The sequence below is a fragment of the Vidua chalybeata genome, chromosome 3 (assembly GCF_026979565.1).
Source record: "Vidua chalybeata isolate OUT-0048 chromosome 3, bVidCha1 merged haplotype, whole genome shotgun sequence".
Classification (NCBI taxonomy): Eukaryota; Metazoa; Chordata; class Aves; order Passeriformes; family Viduidae; genus Vidua; species Vidua chalybeata.
The window spans coordinates 9,241,341-9,260,324 of NC_071532.1; the positions used below are offsets into that span (position 1 = coordinate 9,241,341).

The 18,984-nt window shown below is 39.5% G+C and overlaps 1 protein-coding gene across 1 annotated transcript; it reads right to left on the reverse strand.

Annotated features, from left to right (window-relative positions):
- Positions 1-444: 444 nt before the first annotated feature.
- On the reverse strand, positions 445-18,555 carry CCR6 (C-C motif chemokine receptor 6). The gene is made up of 3 exons (XM_053939832.1): positions 18,465-18,555; positions 7,441-7,517; positions 445-1,657 (listed from the first exon to the last, which is right to left on the reverse strand). The coding sequence occupies exons 1-3, from the start codon at positions 18,553-18,555 to the stop codon at positions 572-574; spliced, it is 1,254 nt and encodes a 417-aa protein (XP_053795807.1). The 3' UTR covers positions 445-571.
- Positions 18,556-18,984: the final 429 nt, after the last annotated feature.

Here is an 18,984-nt window from a genome sequence, read left to right on the forward strand (position 1 = left end):
AAGACCAAGCACCTCAGCCCAGCTATGTCAGCAGTTCTGAACCTGTTTTTTCATTTTGCAGTTTGCATTCCTTGTCATGCTTTGCTCAAATGCCATCTCTTTGTGTTAGTCCTGTCACAATGTGACCTGTCTGCAATATAAGCACAGTGGAGAGCCACACTTCACAGGGATTTCCAGGTAGAAGTAATTAACAGAAACAACATAAATGTAAGAAGAGCCTAGACATAACCTTATTAATTTACTTATTATTTTGGGGATATTTCAATGTTGTAGGACAGATGAGATGCAATTTTTTCCTTACACAATGACGAGGGTTCCTCTTTAAACTTCACTTTCTTTATAATTCCAAGAGGATGTAGTTTAGAAGAGCATTAAGAGGAGTGAATAAGGTTTTAGTTTTACACAGGACAGTATTATTCCTTTATCTAAATTAGTTTCCTGAAAGGAGGTGTAGATCATTGGATCTCATTTAGAGGCACGGAGAAGTTCAGATTACTTGCTGTCACACGCAGTCACATTGGTTTGGGTTTCTTGGTGAGAAGAGTCCTTCAGTACTAATGTTCAAATTGTATTATATAGTAAAAGATGATCCATTGTCAGTCAGAATTTCACTAGTCTGTCTTGAATGATAAGTATCAGAGTTTGTCCTTGAATTACGTTTACTGTCTTTCTTGTATCTCTTGCACCTTAGGTCCTTCATTAGCTTCACAAAATAACTTCTGAACTTCACTCCAATAAATGCATAGAGCACAGGGTTCACACAACAGTGTAAAAATGCTATGGCTTCAGTGGTGTATTTTGCATAAGCCATTATCTTGTCATTGTCACAAGATTTGTCAATCTTGCCCATGTTGACAGCTGTTATGAGAAGAACAATGTTATAAGGTACCTGGCAAATTAGGAAAACAGCTATAATTAATACAATCACACGAATTGCTTTGTTTCTTTTGGAATTCTGAGCTTGTTGTAAGGATTTGACAATGAAGGTGTAGCAAAAAATCATGAATATGAAAGGTATAAGAAATCCAAATGAAACTTGTAGCCATAGCAGCAGTGATTTCAGCATTGTGCTTGCAGAAATTCTGGTCGATCTGTGATCACAAATCTCTTTGGTTTCATTCATGGAGAAGCTGTAACTTCCACTGTACAGAAAAGAGGGACTAGAGATTAGAATTGATGATATCCACACAGCCAAACAAATGAGTTTACTATGTGCGAGAGTCCTTGCCCTGAGTTTAAAAGACTTTGTTGCCTGTACGATAGCAATGTACCGGTCCACGCTGATAAAGGCCAAAAGCAGCATGCCACAGCTGAAGTTGATTGCATAGATACCTCTAGTCATTTTGCAAATGAAATCACCAAAAATCCATTCATCAGCAGCATAATTCACTGCCCACAGTGGAAGAGTCAGAACAAACAGTATGTCTGCTATGGCCATGTTGAAGAGGTACACATCCGTCATGGACTTGGCTCTTTCATATAAAGCGAAGGTCATCACTACAAAGATGTTACCAAAGAGGCCGATGATACAAATCAATGAATATGCAACTGGCAGAAATGCTTTTGTGAAGTTCCTGACTTCCAGCTTAGAACAAGGTGGCGTGATCAGAGAAAAATAGTCTGAATAATAGGGGTAATCTGTGGAACAAGGGTCTGTCTGTAGAAAAGGAGAACACCAGTTAACACACGGATGTTAATCTTTAATTCCTGTATGGTAGAAACGTGATAGGTAACTGACCACACATTCCAATTACAAATGCATTTAACACTACAGACAAGGCTTGTAAGAACTATCTAGGAAATTACATAAAATCATACTTAAAATACGAATGTGGAAATAATCCTTTTGGATGTCCCAAAGGTCTTCATATTTAAATGCATTGTGCAGAAAGGACAAATCTGCTGTCACAGAAGACTCTGTAAAAGTCTGAATTTGAATTAGGGGCCTAGTCTTCCTTTACCATCACACAAGGCAAACAGGTCTTTATAACATACTATGCATTTCATACTAATGTAGCTTGACTAAATCAAGCCCAAAAATGATTACTTCTCTCCACTCAGCTAGAAAGGCAATCTGTGATAGCTAGCCTGAGACACATTTACCTGCACCACAAATACCACACCTGTAGTGAAAATCCAATAGAGTGTGCTTTGACAGTGAACTCTGCTGTCAGAAACATCTCTTCAGATTTTCACTCCTGAAATTACAGTGTTTGCATCTGCAGCCTCAAGGAACTGGGTCTTACAGGGTCATTGCTTTATTGATATACTAACATAGTTTATCAATTAGGTACTTACAACATTCATTTTGGCAGTACACTTCTCAGAAAAATATGTTCAGAAGGACCTCAAAATATTTTCCCCAAGTATTTCTGAAAAGAAAATAAGTAGATTGGATCAAAAAAAACAGCACAAGAAGTGTGAACAAGTAAAAAAACAAAATTGGAAATAAAACCTACTCAAAACAGAATCTCATCTCTGTTAACAAGTCTTAACAAATCACACATCCCTACAAAATGTGCAGTTGTAGAAAGTGAATGGTTTTTATCAGTATTATTAAGAGCACAGACTTATATATTAAATGTTTATTCATAGGCTAATAAATTATATTTGAGACTATGTGACCGCTACTTCACATTGAATTTGCACACAAGAAATTAGAATAAATTAAATTTTACGTTGAGAACTTCTGTATGACAATGGCAATCCATGTATTGAGGGAAATACAGAAAATATAAACAGCACTCCCTTAGTATACTTCCTAATGCAACAGTTTACCCTTTGTTCCCACTCTGACCCTTTATCAGTGACCCTTTATCAGTACTTTCAACATAACATTATTTGTCATTTTTTATTACACTAGTGAAGTAATAGAAGAGCAACAGATTAATATCTTATAGTGCAAAGGATAGTACACAATGTATGAACAGACTGAGCACCGGTGTTTTGTCTTTGTTCAGTGCACAGATTTACTGTGCAGTGCTCGGTGTGCAGTTCAGACAGCACCCTATGAAAAAATTTGTTTTCTTTATCACTGTGATACCTAACTGTTTTACAGATAGGGCTTACTTAATTTGTGCAACACTCTGTGGTGAAGAAGTATTACCACCTTTATTTAAAAGGGAGAATCTGAGTCATTAGAGTTAAGTATCCACTTAAGATGTTTGGTTTGAGATACGTATCCCCCTCAACATCACTTGTAAAATTATGAAAGACTTCAGCTAGGTAAAAGATTAAATCCATTGACTGTTTGCATCCAGGATCAGACTCCTGCAAATCAGATCACAGAGTCTAAAGTCACAGAAAAATAAAATGGGGAACATGTCATTGGTGACCACACATGGGAAGCTAGGCTTAGATAACTTGTTCAGCCTCACACAGGAGCTCATGGGCAGGAGATTTTATTCCTCAGACTCCCCTTGCACGAGTTCAGCCCTTCCCTTCTTTCCATTAGCTGTTCTCTGAGAACTGCACCTATCAGCAAGGCAGTAATTTCAGGGACAGGATGACATGAGGTCCCATATTTGTCAAGGTTGTGAAGGACAGTTTTATCTAGAGTTTTTCTGCTTTTTGCTAGTCATGCTACCAGTTGGGAAAAGCACATGGGTCAGCTTTAAGTCTACAAAACCAAAACCTTCTTGTTTGGGAATTACCTAATGTTGAAAACGAGAGAGAGAGAATTTGTAAAAGTGGGGCAGATGAAGTCCAGATACAATGGGGAAGTTGAGAGAGGGGAAAGGACAGAACACTCTCCAAAAGCACAATGAGGATGACTCATATGGGGATGCTGGCTCATGACAGAGGGCTGCAGCTGGGTAAAGACCTGAACTACATGATGTAGCTAAGGCATCTTAGCTTATCTTGATTTCCTGCCCTTTAGACAAATCTTTAACTATCTCTCCAGCTTCATTTGTTGGCTTTTCAAAACTGATTTTTAGAAGCTGCAGGAATATGACAGCCTGAAAGTTCTTGAAGCTCCTGAAGCAAATCTCAAACAACTTAAAGGTGTCTCTCAGAAGTGCAGAGATGTATAGAGTAAGCAGGCAGGTTATGCAATTAACCAGGGGCTGTGGTCCCCTAGCACATCTTTGCACAATTTTAGTCACTATCCACTGCTTTACAGTTTCTGATCTCATCCAGAGACACACTCATGACCTTGCTTGGTGCTTCTGTTACCCTTTGTACTTGGCAGCTACAGTAATTCTTCAGATGGACAGAATTAAAGGGGTACCCGTCTAGGTTATTACTTTTGAAACTGTTATTTTATCATTGCAAGAAAAATACCATTCTAGATGTCTGCCACTCATGTTTTTTTAAGACCTACATGGTTAAAATATACAGAGTCTGACAGCATATCTTCTATCAGCCACCCTGAAACGTGAGCATAACATACAGAAGAAAGGTGATTGAGTGAGGGCATTTAGAAGAAAGGGAGCCATGGGTACTTCCTACAGCCTGCAAGGAGGGCTAAGGGAGCTCTCTTCAGATGATCACTTAGAAAAGGCTCTTTAGTTTGCAGAAGAGCTCAGCAGAGATCATATGGGGAACAACAGCTACTCATCATAGAAGAGATGCATATTCTCCCTGATCCTACAGGAATTCAAAAAGGCACCACCAGTCACACATTTATTCACAAAATTACTTCTACTGTCCAGCAGAAGCTTCCTGAGAATAGTTAGTATGAGAGTTGTAGCAAAGGACTCAAACTGAAATCAGAACTGCAGAGATCAGATTTAGACCTGATTTAAATCTCTTGAGCTGACTTCCTTTTCTGAACTTGAAACAGCATTCGCAGAAGTTTTTAAAAAGATGCACCGGCTGCTGAGGAAGTTGAATCATAAGTCTTATAAACACAATTTCCTTTTCAATTTAAATCTTTCTAACAGTGTTTTAGTAGGCTCCTTTATAATTTATAGTCTTCATATTTACATTGTTATTTAGCATTAATGTATTAGGCAAATATAAAAATAAATTTTCATATATACATATATATATATATATATATATATATATATATATATATATATATGGTGGTGTGTCCTAACATTGGTTATGTACTACATATTGGTAGTACATGTCTGTGCATGTGCACTCAAAAACACGTATGTTCTGAATGTTAAATATATAAGCCTTGAATTTTTAAGCTTAGTATTTTTCCACTTTAGCCACACCGTTACATTTCTTTTCACTATGAAAGCAGTATGCGAGGACTCAAATGTAAGACTACACCTCAATCTTAAGAGCAAATAAACTATTTGAATTATACAAACAAAACACGATGAATAAAGACATACCTGGGGAAAAAGACAGAATTCTATGAAGAAAAAAAATCAGTCATTAAGTACTTTTAAGAGTAGTCCACCCTTGTAAGTAGAATCCCACTTACATGTTCAGTTTAATACATTCGCCGCACATATACACGGATCATAGATTACCTGTTTTATTTTAGTACTTACGCAATTTGAAATTTGTCTGAAGGGCAGGTGAAAGAGGATGTGTGATTCTTTTGGCTGCCTCAAGCACATTTACCAGCCTCAACAAAAGTACACTCTAATTCAGAAAACAAGAAATAACAGCATTAGTTAAAGATACAGAGTTAAATTGAAATAACCACCACTTCCTCCTCACAAGCAACAGCAATAAGCTGTTTTTTAGAAGCTGTTTTTTATGTAAAGGAAAATGTTGTTGTACTGAAAACATTCAAGCTGGAGGCAAATATGTTATTAATTTACTTATTAGTCTACCTATGTAATGATATTATTTTTAAAATGATCAAGCTAGAATCAGAATCATAATAATGAGCAGGGTGTTAATTGTCATTGTGCTCAGAAATGTCCTGAATGATGACCTGGTTTTGCAAAGGGTGCACTTAATGTCATGCAGATGAGTAGTTTCAACATCAATCATTTAAATCAACAAGACTGCTTAGAGTGAAACTGTGAAATGAGACAAGTAATAATTACCAAATTGATTAGCAGCTGTTTTAGAAGAAAAAAAAAAAAAAAAGTAATCTGTTATATGTCAAGGTGCACACAACCCAAATGTTTGTCCAGATCTGCTAACAAAAAATGTGTAAATGCAGGTAGATAAGTAAAATGTGGTTGCATTTGCCTGTTTGACACAAACATTTGCTGTTCATGTTTGTGCTGTTCAAGTCTGTTGCTAAAGCTAGTTGGAACTAATTTTAATTTAATTTCATGATTCCTGAATTTTAAAACCTAGAAATGTTTCTTTTCCAGACCTGGGTTTGAACACAACTTAGATGTTTCCATTAGCAGGAAGGGGGGAAAAAAAGAAAAAAAAATGGTAAAATGGCATAAATACAGACAGTCTTGTAAGATTCCAAGATATGATTAAATTAATAGAACACTGGACCTAAAGAAATGCAGGATGACAGATGTTCTGCTCACTCACTTTTTTCCTAAACAGAGCATATCACAGGAGCAGTGGCTCCCTACCAGCTTAAGTTTGGTGCTTCTTTCCACTGACCACACCCAGTGAACAGAACAAAAACACTGCCTGGTGTCAAAAGGAGAACTGGTGCATTTAAAGCACCATGTTGTAATGGTTCATAATCATCTAAGCAGGCACGTGTAATTTTCTCAATGGCTCATTTTCACAGGATCCAAGACTTCAGCTATTACCAAATACATGTGTATGGAGCAACACAGAGACCTGAAACCCCTGAAATGAGTCTTGTTTTACTGAAATGTGCATGCATATGTGGTGAAAGCATGTTTTGATTGTTACTGCTGAACATCAATCTTCACTGTTTGATGCATAGAAAGCAAAAAAGTGTGAAATCTATCTGTGACTCAAATAACTTCAGCAGGGTCACTACAATATTAATTTGGCCTCCTTATCACTGTTTGGACTAAACCATTCCCTGTCATCACAGATCTGGAACAGGTTGTGATTAAATCCATAACATAGTTAAGCACTTGAAAATGGTTTTATGAAGCTCAGGAACATGGAGGAAAGAACATGTGGGAGTTTCAGTGCAGAGACAAGGAGGTGAAGACAGAAGTCCTTGTGAATCTTTCAAGACATCCTTAATCACAATAGAGAAGTAGTCTTCACTCTTTAGTTATGATTTTATAACTCATAACAATCCCTATCTTTAAAACGTCACAGGTTTTCAAGGCCATCCTTTAATCATTTTGTGAAAGGGGTTTTGACTTTTCTTTTAACTGCATTTTTGTGCTGGTTTGCTAACTTGTTATTTGTATGTCAAATTGTAATAAAGGAAATCTAATTAACTTGAGATGAGGAAGGTACTTTCTGGACTTTCTTAGAAACAAAACACAAGCTTCATTTTGAAATCTCCTGTCCCTCAAGTGCTGCAAGGCACAGTAATTTACTCCCGATAAACTGAGTTACTACTCTTTGTAGTAACATAGCTACATATAGCAGCCTCAATCCTGTTTACAGAGAACTCACATTCTGTAAACACTGTCTGTAGAAAACCACAGATTCCTCTTCAGAGTCTCCGACAGTTTGAAACAAGGGCTCAAACCCTGTTAAAAGCAGCAAATTTAGAGTAGGAACACATTCTGCTGGTAATGTAATTTGCTGACATGTCATTGTGGGATCTTTCACTGAAGCATTTCTAGTGCTTCTTTCTCATAACTTGGAGAGGGAAGAGATGGATCTGTGTCTTGCAAAACAAACTTCATTGCACAAAGACAAATGTAACACATGGCAGTCACGTAACCAGCAAATAATGAGTAACAGAAGTAGAAAATCCCTCTCCATTACAAAATCATCTGTGACTTCAAATCATCAAGTCCATCATGATTATAATACATATTCAGACAAGCATTTCTAATAACAGCTTCCAACATCTCTCTCAGACAACAACTTACCTTTGGAATACCAAGATTAGGCTATGAAGAAACTGAATATTATCAACATATTTTCATGGAATGAGAGTCATCAAAATATACATTAGATTTTTAATGCTTAATTAAAGATAAATCAGAGGCTAATCCCTTACAAAAACTATTGCTCACCTTGTTCCATAATCAGGTGCTTTCTAATTTAAATGTATCTTGTGCTTTTAGTCTGTAATATATTCAATATCCAGCATCAATAAAAAACTTTCAGAAGGTGAAGAATTCACTGTTTGGTGAATTCCAAAGTTACCACAAGGTACCCAGTCCAACTTACCTTATCAACACAGTTTCTTTCAATCAGTCAGCCTTCTTTACAGGTGCTTTGTGCTTCACCTTCACACTGTGGCAAGTGGAAAGAGTTAGTTCTTTTCAACACAGCTATTTGTTAATCTCTGTGTTAGCTATTTTTGGTTCATATGTTAGAGCTCTGAAAGGAAATCTGCTCTCGCTTAGCTAATATGGTAATTGTGGTTTTTCAAATCTTACCACATTGTTAGTTTTCTGCCACCAGTAATTAAGGAAAGAAAATATTTAAAGATAGGGAAAGCAAAGCTATTGTCCGAGTTGTTCCAGAATCCACAAGTTTCTTCTGAAATGACACAGTATGTCACCTGATTTCATGTTCCTTCAGTTAAATTTAGATCAGTCTAATCTAATTCAAAAATCTAGCCATCAGCTGAAGTTGTAGTCTCTTCATTATTCTTTTCGTCTATAAAATGTAAATTATGTATTTACATTCAAATTGTTTATGTTACCTATTTAATTTTCTCATCATGACCATCCTACATTGTCAATATATATTTTTTCCTCATTAATTGTATCAAAATTTCCTTCTTTTGTTTGCATCTAGCTTTTTATTTCTTGTCAAACATTTTTGCTGATTTTGGTATTTCTGTTTTTTAGTTTTTTTGGTCTCCCTTTCTTCCTCTTTCTTTGCTTAGCTTTTCTAGATTTCCCTTATTCCCATCTCTTGTTGTCTTTATAATTTCTCTTCAGCATTATGTTTTGCAATTCCCCTGACTTCCTTCCCCTTTGATAATTTTTGTTCCCCTTTTACCTCACTCCCATCTGCTTCCATTATCCTTTTGCCAGTTGCAGCCCTCCTCTCACATTATGAGGTGTCAGTGACTGATATCCATCCTGCACTGACCAGCATCCATCAATGTTTTTATCACTTGGTCACCTCTGCCAAACCTGTCAGGGAAGACAGAGCCCTCCTAAAGGCCTTCTATAGGGTTTTTTTTCCTACAGGAGCAACTAGGACTCAGGGATTAAATGGGTAGCAGTTGTAAACAGAGCACTTGGGAAGGAGCCTGCACGTTCAGTGCTTAGGGCTCACCTCCAGCCCAAGGTATGACTGCATTTGTCAGGTATCACAACCCATCACTTGTCTTCCACCAATGCACTCGATATTTTTCTTGAAAATGAAGTCAGGCTGAAAAAAACATCTGATGGGAAACAATTTGCTGGTCATGGTAAAGATTCAGATGTGATTTCTTGTCAGACTAGACATGGAATTTCTGAAGGAGGAGCACAGTCATACTCATAGCACTCCTCTGCTGCACTGCAGCATCACTTCTTAGAACCAGCTGAGCTCATAGCGGGCCTGAGTTCCAGAAAGAAGCATGAAGAACAGTAAGTGCATCGTCCTGTTGATAATCACTGACTTCAGAGAAGCTGGTTAAACAGATTTCATTGGAGAAAATGTTGATAAACCAAAGTTGTAAATTAAAAATTTTCAGTTTAAAATTTTAAAATACTAGTTTATAAAATGCAGCAAGATGGACAGCTGAATTATCATATGCTTGTTTATGTTTTTATCCTCTTTTGTAGTCTCAGCTTATCAGTCAGGCTAAGTTACCCAGCTTTGGACAGAGGAAGTAGGCTGTGAGTAATGTCATTCCATGGTTTAAGATCTCACAGAACTTTAGACAAAAAAAGAAATAGAAATCATAAGGAGCACCAGCTCCCATGAGACATAAGACCAGCCTTTTCCAATTAACGCACTTCAATTTTTCATCAGAACATTTCTGAGATAGCTAAAAGCATTCTGAAAGAAAAATCTGGTTCATTGAAATAATGTGGTTTTTACTTTAAGAAAAAGATTTTTCTAGATTATGCTGTATTTGGTCTCTTTCTTACTATTCCCTTTTGAGTGCTTATCTTAAAAATGTTTAAGAACCATTTCTGGTAAAAGCATCTCCCCAGGTTATGCCAGAAGTAACGAACCCTAACAGTGATAAACACAATAACACAATCTTTGTACTGCCAAGGGCCTATTGAGTGAAGATGCCAAGCACTTGTAATCTCACTTTTTTACCTTTTCAACACAAAAGAAATTATTTTATAGACCAGAGAATATATGTTTGTTCCTGAAATTCCAAGAAAAAATGTGTACTGCAAGTCACAGTCCCTTATTTAAGGGCTTAACATCATATTCTTGCTAAAGTGGATGTAAATATTTTAAAAATTAAGTATATCACCTCAGAGAAGACAAAATATTGCAAAATATTTCCAAATAACTGCTTTCTGAAATCAATGGTCTAGTGAAAGAAAATTCTGCTGAATTGTTTACAAAGGTATGCTAGTGTTTACATTAGCTGTAGAGGACATGTGAATTTCCATGTCAGAAACGTTGCACACATGAGACAAAGATACAAGCAGAGCTAAGTATGCAGTTGCTGACATAATTCCTATGTTTTTGATCCTGTAGTCAGATCATACCCATTGTGGTGACATTTTTTCATTGTTTCACTCAGTCACTCACTCTCTATTTCATGTGTCATTGAAATAACTACCAAAGTAGTTTCTCAGAGCCTGTCATCACTCTGTACTCCCAAGCATTTACATTTTAACCTGAATATGTTGAATTCAGTGACCTGATTTCTTTTTAGACTTGTACTTTCTTCATATGACTGTTTTTTACAAGAGACCCACACCATGGAATGCCCCAATCCCATCTCTCCAGCAGTGGGCTTCATGGCCTGAGTAAGAGCTCAAGATAGCTTAAAAGTTGTTTATATACCTAATGCTGCAACTGGATGTGCAGTATGGAAGTTTTAAGGCATCTGTAATCCCAGCTCCCATCTAAAGCCACAGGTGATGAAATGGAAGAGTGAAATTTGAATTTGTGTCTGCACAATATGCACTCCCTGTGTTGGCTGGATACAGAGCAGAGGCGATTTCTTTCCTCCTGCAGGGACCAAGTTACAGCGTGTGCCTTTCAGCACGTGAGCTGTGATTTTGCTGATTGCAAAGACAAACTGGAGGTGCTGGCTGGCCACTTCAATGAGACAATGACTCCCTCATTTTACATCTATACCACTAACCACACCAATGATCTGAGGCTACCCAGAGAGAAACTGCCACAAGAGATTGCTCTGCAAGGAGGAAAATCTGCTTCCAGGTCTTCTGGACAGGAGGAATTACTGCTCCCATACAGTCATCACTGAGATGCCACTTGTGCAGGCTGGTATAGCAAGGAAGTTGTGTCCTAATCACACATCCTCTCTATGCTCAGATACTAATCAGTGAGACAATTAAACACATTTAAATAATTTTGCTTTTAACAAGTTTTAAATGTTTCAGGCACTCAATTTTCACAGCAGAAGAGTTGCACCATGATCCCTTTAGAGCATTGATCATAACTATTTATTTCTGTGTGGATTAGGAGGGAAAGGAAATGCACAGAGCTGTGTTATGCCAAGCAGATGACAGGGAAAATACTTGCTTACACAGGATCCTCTCCTGTGCACATCTAACACATCTGTCTGAATTCATATTGCAGCAGATATATAACCTTTCACTTCCCTTCTAAGAGTGGGCAGCTGCTGTTATCATTTGATCTCAAGGTCTTTATGCATGAAATCACTGGTGGTTAGAGCTTTGATAACATTGATTTTTCCACTTTGATTTCAGAGGTGGCAAAAAAATTTTAAAAAAGAAACCAAAGAAGTAATGGGAGGCACATTACTGAATGTTTACTCCCAGGAACAACAAATTGGCAACTGCAGTTGATTAATTTTGTGCTAGAGAGAGAATGTAAGTATATGCTTACATACATTCCTGAGGGATGATGGGTTTGTTTCCTTAAATATAATCTAGCCTGCACAAAGACAGGAACTTGCTAATGCTGTGGGACAGGTATGTTAGAGAATCAAGCAGCACAGCTAAATCTACTGAAATTATACGGTTGGGCAACAGCCTGGAGTGAAGAACAGTTAGCCCAGTTACTCAGGTATAACTGTCCTGGTGAGACCAGGAGCACAAAGGGACAGGTCAGTTCTGTAGGCATTCTGGCACTGATTTGAACTTCAGTGCTGGTTGGTGGGTTGACCCTGGCTGGATGCCAGGTGCCCATCAAAGCATTTCTATCACTCCCCACCTCAAATGGACATGGGAGTGAAAATATAATGAAAGGCTCATGAGATAAGGGCAGGGAGAGAACACTCACTGATTGCTTTGCCTGGGCATCTCTAGAGCTGTTACAGTCTCTCATATATTCTGACTATTCTCTTCTTTATCTGCCATTGCTCTTGTGAAGGATTTCCCCCCACCTCCCCCTTCTTAAATATGTTATCCCAGAGGCTCTGCCACCATCACTGATAGACTTGGCCTTGACCAGCAATGCATCTGTCTTGGAGTGTCTGGCATTGGGTCTGTTTGACATGTGAAGCTGTAGCATCCCCCACCCACCTCCAAACATTGCCACACAAACCCAATATAACCTGGAAAGCCAGCAACTTGTTTATGGCTCTTATCCTTTTCAAGGAAATTTCTTCATCTGCAGCAAAACTTTTTAACAGGTCTCAAAGCTATGCCAGTTCAGGTGGCAGAAGCAGTACAGCCCCCAAATGATCTATTCATCTTTCTCCAAGTTAGATTATTTTTGATGAATGCCCAGGCACCTTGGTCATCTCTTCATGGCATTGTCCCTGCTTGTTGCAGGGGGATTAGACTAGATGACCTTTGAAGGCCTCTTCCAAACCAAACTATTCCATGATTTTAGAATTATGTGATTGTGCTGTGTGGCACAAATGTGTTCTTTACTGAAGGGGAAATGTATATGTGTTTGGACATATACCTGTACCTCCAAGACACACTGGAGAAAGCTGGCAACCCGTGGTCCTTTCTCCCCAGGATGTTTTGGTTGCCTCCACTTTTGAAAAGTGAACTAGTATTAATTTTGAAAAGTGAACTAGTATTAACCACGTCCTGCTTCACTTCATCTTCCTCCCAGTTTGTTGGCTAGGCTTGACAGGCATCTAAATTTGCACTGGTCTATCACTCATGCCCTCTCACTACCCTGAAGCTTTAGTGCCTGTTCCAGAAAGCAGCACCTAAATGCTAACTGGGACACCCTCACCAGGATCTGCTGCTGCTCCCCATTGCTGCTCTCTGTGGTCCTACAGGAACTCTTTGCTCTATCTGCTTCCTCCTACAAAGATGACCATCTGACAAATATGTTTCTTTCTCTTGCTCCCAAAATATTCTTTCTGTCCACGTTCAGCTGACCTCACCAGTCTGTGTTTGGAGTGAGGATCACAACTCAGCTGGCAATATTTGGGACAGCATTCTTGTTCTTTCATTACTTCACAGGCACAATATTCCTCTTGCTATTTCCAAGCTCAATTTCTTCCAAAACACTTCTGACCTGAACCATTGCTACCTGAAATGCTGAAGTGAGACCTGGCCCAGCTAGGCATTTCCTTCTACCTGCTGTCAGTTGTAGGGGCAGAGGTGCTGCTCCTCTGCACTTTTTGTACATTTGTCTCAAGCATACCTGCTCCCTGTTCAATCCAGAGTGCCAGGACCAAATGTCTTGACTCCCAAGGCACACACCACAAGAACCATTTACCAGACAACCTTAGTATCAAATACACAAAACTGGAATCCAGAAAGGCTCCTCAAAGCAGTGTTGGTTACATGAGGTTTATGTGATCTGTTCCTTGACTTCTCAACATTAGTGTGAAGGCACAAGGTCAACACACCCACAGCTAAGCACTGCACTGCATTTAACACTGCAGCACTGACTCTTCAGCCCTTCCTGAGCCAGGGAAGGCCTCACACTAGTGAGGTGTTTAGATCTCTGCCTACTTCTAAATGCATGGATAATCTCAAAGGTGTTTTCCAGTCTGGTTTTAAATGATAGATGGGCCAACATGTCAGCTGCCGCAGACACTTTCTCCTGGACTCTGGCACCTGCCTTTCTCTCCTAGTTTCTGTCTTAGTTTGGCAAAACAACAGAAAAGTGTTCATTCTCTTTCTTTGTTGTTTTATGCTGTGTTTTGTTGGTTTATTGTTTGGGTTTTTTTAAATGAGGAATTTCCCGCATGTTTAGCAAACCAACTCTCTCTGGGATCAGCCAAAAAGCCAACAAGAGGAGACCAGACTTTGATCCTAAATATTGTTGGGTCTTGCTTAACTCCCCTCCCTGTGCTTGTGGGACAAGGGTTCTTGGTGAGGATTGTCACTCCTATCTGCAACCGAGAGGGAACCACGTGGGTGAAGTTTGTCCACACTAACCCACAGTGACATGTAAAGTCCGGAAAGGGTCCCCTAATCCTCACACTGATTATGGAGAGAAAATTATGTCTTCCTGACAGGATATGATGTGTCACATGTACTAGTCATGCCTGGGTCACCCTGCTGTAGATGGCACAGAGCAGTCCATCCTTCAGGAAGACCAGCAGAAAGAGAATTCTGTTATGCTGGCATCAAGACTGGAATCCACTGCCAAACCATGTCTCTGAGGACATGTTCATCAACCAGCTCCACAGTGGGGTGTGTTCAAGTTCACACAGCAGCCTACTGTCAGCCAGGGTGCATCCAGGGGGTTATTTTCCTTTTTTCCTTTTTGACATACATAAGTGTTACATGATGCAAATTTTACTTACTTTTTGAGGATGGAGGGAAAATCTGCTTCTCTGTCATTGGGGTTTCAGCCTTCATGGCTGGAAAAGAGAAAGATGTCGTGCCACAGCAAATGTAGACAGCAGGACCAGAGGTGTTTGTTCTACAACAAATGCTGCCAGACCTGTCTGACCAACCTGATCCACACCACCTCTGACTTTAGGTTTGTGTCCTTGTCAAAGGATCCTTCCTGTTAATACTTCAGTGGGGTTAAAACAGGCAAGCAGCTTTCACTAATATGGGATTTTTGCTACACTTTTCCCAGTGATTTTATGAGATGAGCACTCTGCCTCAGCTGTGCCAGAGAAAGGGATGGAATCCTACTTGTTGAGCTCAGTCAGAAGGTTCCTGGATATCCTTGAGTGATAATCCTGTGGTCTCTTAAAAAATCTAATACAAACAAATACAGCAAAAATGCTTGCACTGTGGTGCCTCACTGAGTTGTATTACTGAAGAGAAACTATGAAAGAAGCTGCACTGTAATTACTAGATTTGTGTCCTTTGCTGTTCAGATGCTACTGCCTGATAGCCTTGAGTGACACCTCAGAATTCTGAAGTTACTTCAGCTCTACAGAAGTGGAACCAATAGCAGGATTAATGTCTCAAACCCTAAATTCTTGGTAAAATATGGTATTGCAACAGTAATTTGTAATTTCCTCATCATCTGAACCAACTGCAAAATTTCAGTACCCAGGTAGAGATTTCTTAGTGCAAGAGGCTGGTAAGAGTGCAAGAGAGTGAGAGAGAGGCCATGCCAGCAGCTGGAGAGAAACCCTTGAGCACAAAATGAAGCTCTCAAATGCAGCCACTTTGCCTGGTAGTGAAATGGAAGGTGAATGTGAGACTGGTCCAGTGTGAGACAAGAGGTGTGTGGGAAGAGTCAGTATTTTGTAGCTCACAAAATACTTGTGAGGGCTTTTTTATGATTTAGAAATAACTTTTCTTTACACTAACTTTCCTTTTCCATCACTGCTGATGCACAAAGACTGTTAAAGGCAAGACAGAATGATAGACTGGAAGATTTTTTCAAGGAACAGGAGATACGTGGTTAAAAGTTATTTTGAACTTCTGCTGAGGAAGATGCCTCCTTACTGAAGGTAGCACAAGGCTTAATTTTTAAAAGCTCCCCTCTGATTATTAGTTAATTAAAAAGCTGCTGTTTGAATAAAGAAGAAAGAAACTGCTAGAGTTCAATTTTCTATAACCCATGAACTAAGGGTGCTTTTTTTTGAAGAGGGCTTAAGAGAATTTTTAATGAAGTTAAAATCTTATTATTCTAATAATTAGAAAATACCAGAATCATTGAAAAATACTAGACTTGTGTCTTTTAATAGTCATATATACAGAGATTTATGATTGCTTACAACTTTATCTTGTTATATCTGAGGCAACAACATCCTACTCTAAAAGTCTTTCATCTTCTCTCTTTCTGCACTCCTGCAAGGCCCAGGGTGGTTTTCAGTCTGTGTTAGAGTACAGTAGCATCCGAGTCACAGTGAGACTTTGAAGCTGTTGTCATCAGCAGCTTTTTCATGGGCCCATTGCCAGCCTGCTCTCCCAAGAAGGAGCTCTTCTGTCCCTGCACCACTCCAATGCTCTGAACCTCAGACTGAAGCACAGCCCCTGCACGAGGACACTTAAGCACATTTCTGGCATGCCCAATTCTGCCTCACAGCCTCTCCTGAAAGTTCAGCCTCTCAGTCTACCTGGTTCCAGAATCTCTTCTCAGTTGCACTTTTGGCTGTACACAGCAGCTTTAATGTACCACCAAAAGGGCAACTTCCATTGTCGAACTCTTCAGGAGCTATACAGTGTTCCTAAGGGGAAAACCAAATCTGCTTGATTTGAAGGCAGTCCAAGGGTTTTCTTCCAGGTCCCTGGAAGACCAGCAAATATATTAGTGAGGCCCCCTACCCACATGCAGAACTATGTCTTTACTCACATCGAGAGCCTGCTGTATCTTTCTCCCTCTGACTTGCTCTAACAGCTCAGATCAACACCAGAGTAGGTTTTGTTTCCTTCTGAGCAACAGCAATGTCATCTCCTCAGACCCCAATCAGTCACAGGATTTTTTAAGTAAGCATCTTGTGGTTACCTGTGCTGTGCTTAGACCAGCACAGGTCTGAGTTTGACAGGCTTCACGACTAATGAAAGCAGAGGGCTTTTCTGAGATCAGAGGTTTCTACCTTTTCACAAACCATGAAACTACTGGGAAGGAAGAATAGCTCAACTTCTTGCTAACACCACAGTGCAAATCTGGAAGTTCTGCACTACATAGATGGAGTATGCCTCACCAGGACTTCAGTACTGGTCCCACACTATCTCACCACTGCCTGTTCCAACCCCTAATACGCAGCAGAGAATCCTCAACTGTACTCATCCCCCTCCTTTCTGTGCCTGAGACTAGATATAATTTGTGCTTGTGTAGTTTTATCTATAAGTGCTGTTTTCTGCAGATAGAGGTTAAAACTAGTCCGTAAGACAGATCAATGTCCCTGCATTTATTCACTTCAGTAGGTTTAACATAACAATAATTAAATTCCACTTCCCAGTGCAACTTTGTGCACAGAGAAGACACTGCCCCTTCCCAGACAAATGGTCAGTGGGGGTCGTCCTCTCAGCACCTTGCACTGGTGGCAAAGTGGCAACATTTCTGTTTTACCCAAAGTATTGGCAAATTCTACACTCCTGAGACTTTTCTGCACTGCCACATCTTGAGATGGAGCCTTAAATTCTATTAAATATCATGTTTACTAAAAATAAAGCACACAGTTCACTAACAATCATTCCAAGTAACTGTGTGCCCCAGGCTGGTAGCTAACAACAGACTGCTGTGCTTTTAGATTAAACTCTCCTTAAACCAGGATAGGAAAGGGATAGCCATTCTCGAGAGAGAACTCTGTCTTTAGCTGTGTGATTAGCTTATCACAGCTCAGTTTCTGCTCTCCTATACTGTTGGAACCAAGGAGAGAGAAAATAAACTCCAAGCAATTAGGTTTGATTGATTTGAATGATCTCTTTTATGTTCTTTCCTGTTGAAAGTTTGTTTCAATTCCCCTCCCTAACCCCTAAAGGATGAGAGGCTCAAGTAAATGTAAAATGATTCATTAGCAGAATTTGACTCTACCACACAGAAAAAAACCAAAAATCCCAACAGGTAATCAGTGTAAAAAACCAGTAGTGACAAGAAAATGTTTAGATGCTATTTATTTTCAAAGACCACACAATTCAACAGTGTTCAGTTTGCTTTCTATGATGAACAGATCCTTTTATTATATAACAGCATGAGTCAGGATGCATATATATTTTAAAAATTCGAACTACATTGAGAGATGAGCAAAAGAAAAAGGCTGTTCTGCAAGATTTCCTGTTCTGTGATGCATGGGCAATTGGCCTACATTTGTGACCCCATTTTTCTTTCAGGTCTGAAGCTGTACTGCACAGACCCGATCCTTTGCTTGGAAGTCTGAAGGAGTGGGAATGGCCAATGCTGGGTCCAGACTGAGTCTTGAATGAGCTGCACTGCTCTCTAACCCACATGACTTCTAGCTTCCACATGGCTCTAAGCCTGAACCAGACCTTAAGTGCTGCTCTTCAGCAAAGGAGGACATAGAAAGAGATGAACAGCCTCCTCCCTCGGGCACCTCTGTGACTCACACTCGAGCCGGAACCCCAGGCGGGGTGGGGCCGTGGTGGGGAACGCGCTGTGGCTGCAGGAAGAGAACCTCTGCGGCGCTGCTCCCACCATCGACACGGACAGGAGAGTCACTGCCCTAAAAATGCGTTTCACAGCTCTTTACATGGCTTGTACTGCTAGAGCTGTAACATTATGAGGTATTTCTGTGACAAAAAACTGTAGGGCAGAGCTGTGAGATCATGTAGTCTATATGAGCTGCTACAGCCATGCATCTCCTAAGCTTTTCCCAATTTTCTAGCTCATTCCCTACAACACCAGGATGTAACCAAAACTAAGGTCCACCTTCTGAATTTTTGTTTACAAATGGGATTATGACCTCCTGGTTCAAAAACAGAGTGCTCCTCATGGTTAATCTCTAATATGATGCAGTCATTTCTTCAGATTTTTAAATTTAACTCAATCCTTGCACCTGCTTCTCCCTTCTATAAACTGCCCAGCTTGGTATCTGCTTCACCATCAAGAACATATCCACATGCCTCA

What these genes read in the sequence shown, in the direction of transcription:
- CCR6 (XM_053939832.1), bottom strand. Translation starts at nt 18,555, where the DNA reads ATGGTGGGAGCAGCGCCGCAGAGGTTCTCTTCCTGCAGCCACAGCGCG. An exon ending in CCTGGGGTTCCGGCTCGAGT is followed by an intron (nt 7,518 to 18,464) that starts GTGAGTCACAGA and finishes TGCTTTTAACAG; the next exon opens with GGTTTGAGCCCTTGTTTCAA. An exon ending in ACAGACAGTGTTTACAGAAT is followed by an intron (nt 1,658 to 7,440) that starts GTGAGTTCTCTG and finishes CCTTTTCTACAG; the next exon opens with ACAGACCCTTGTTCCACAGA.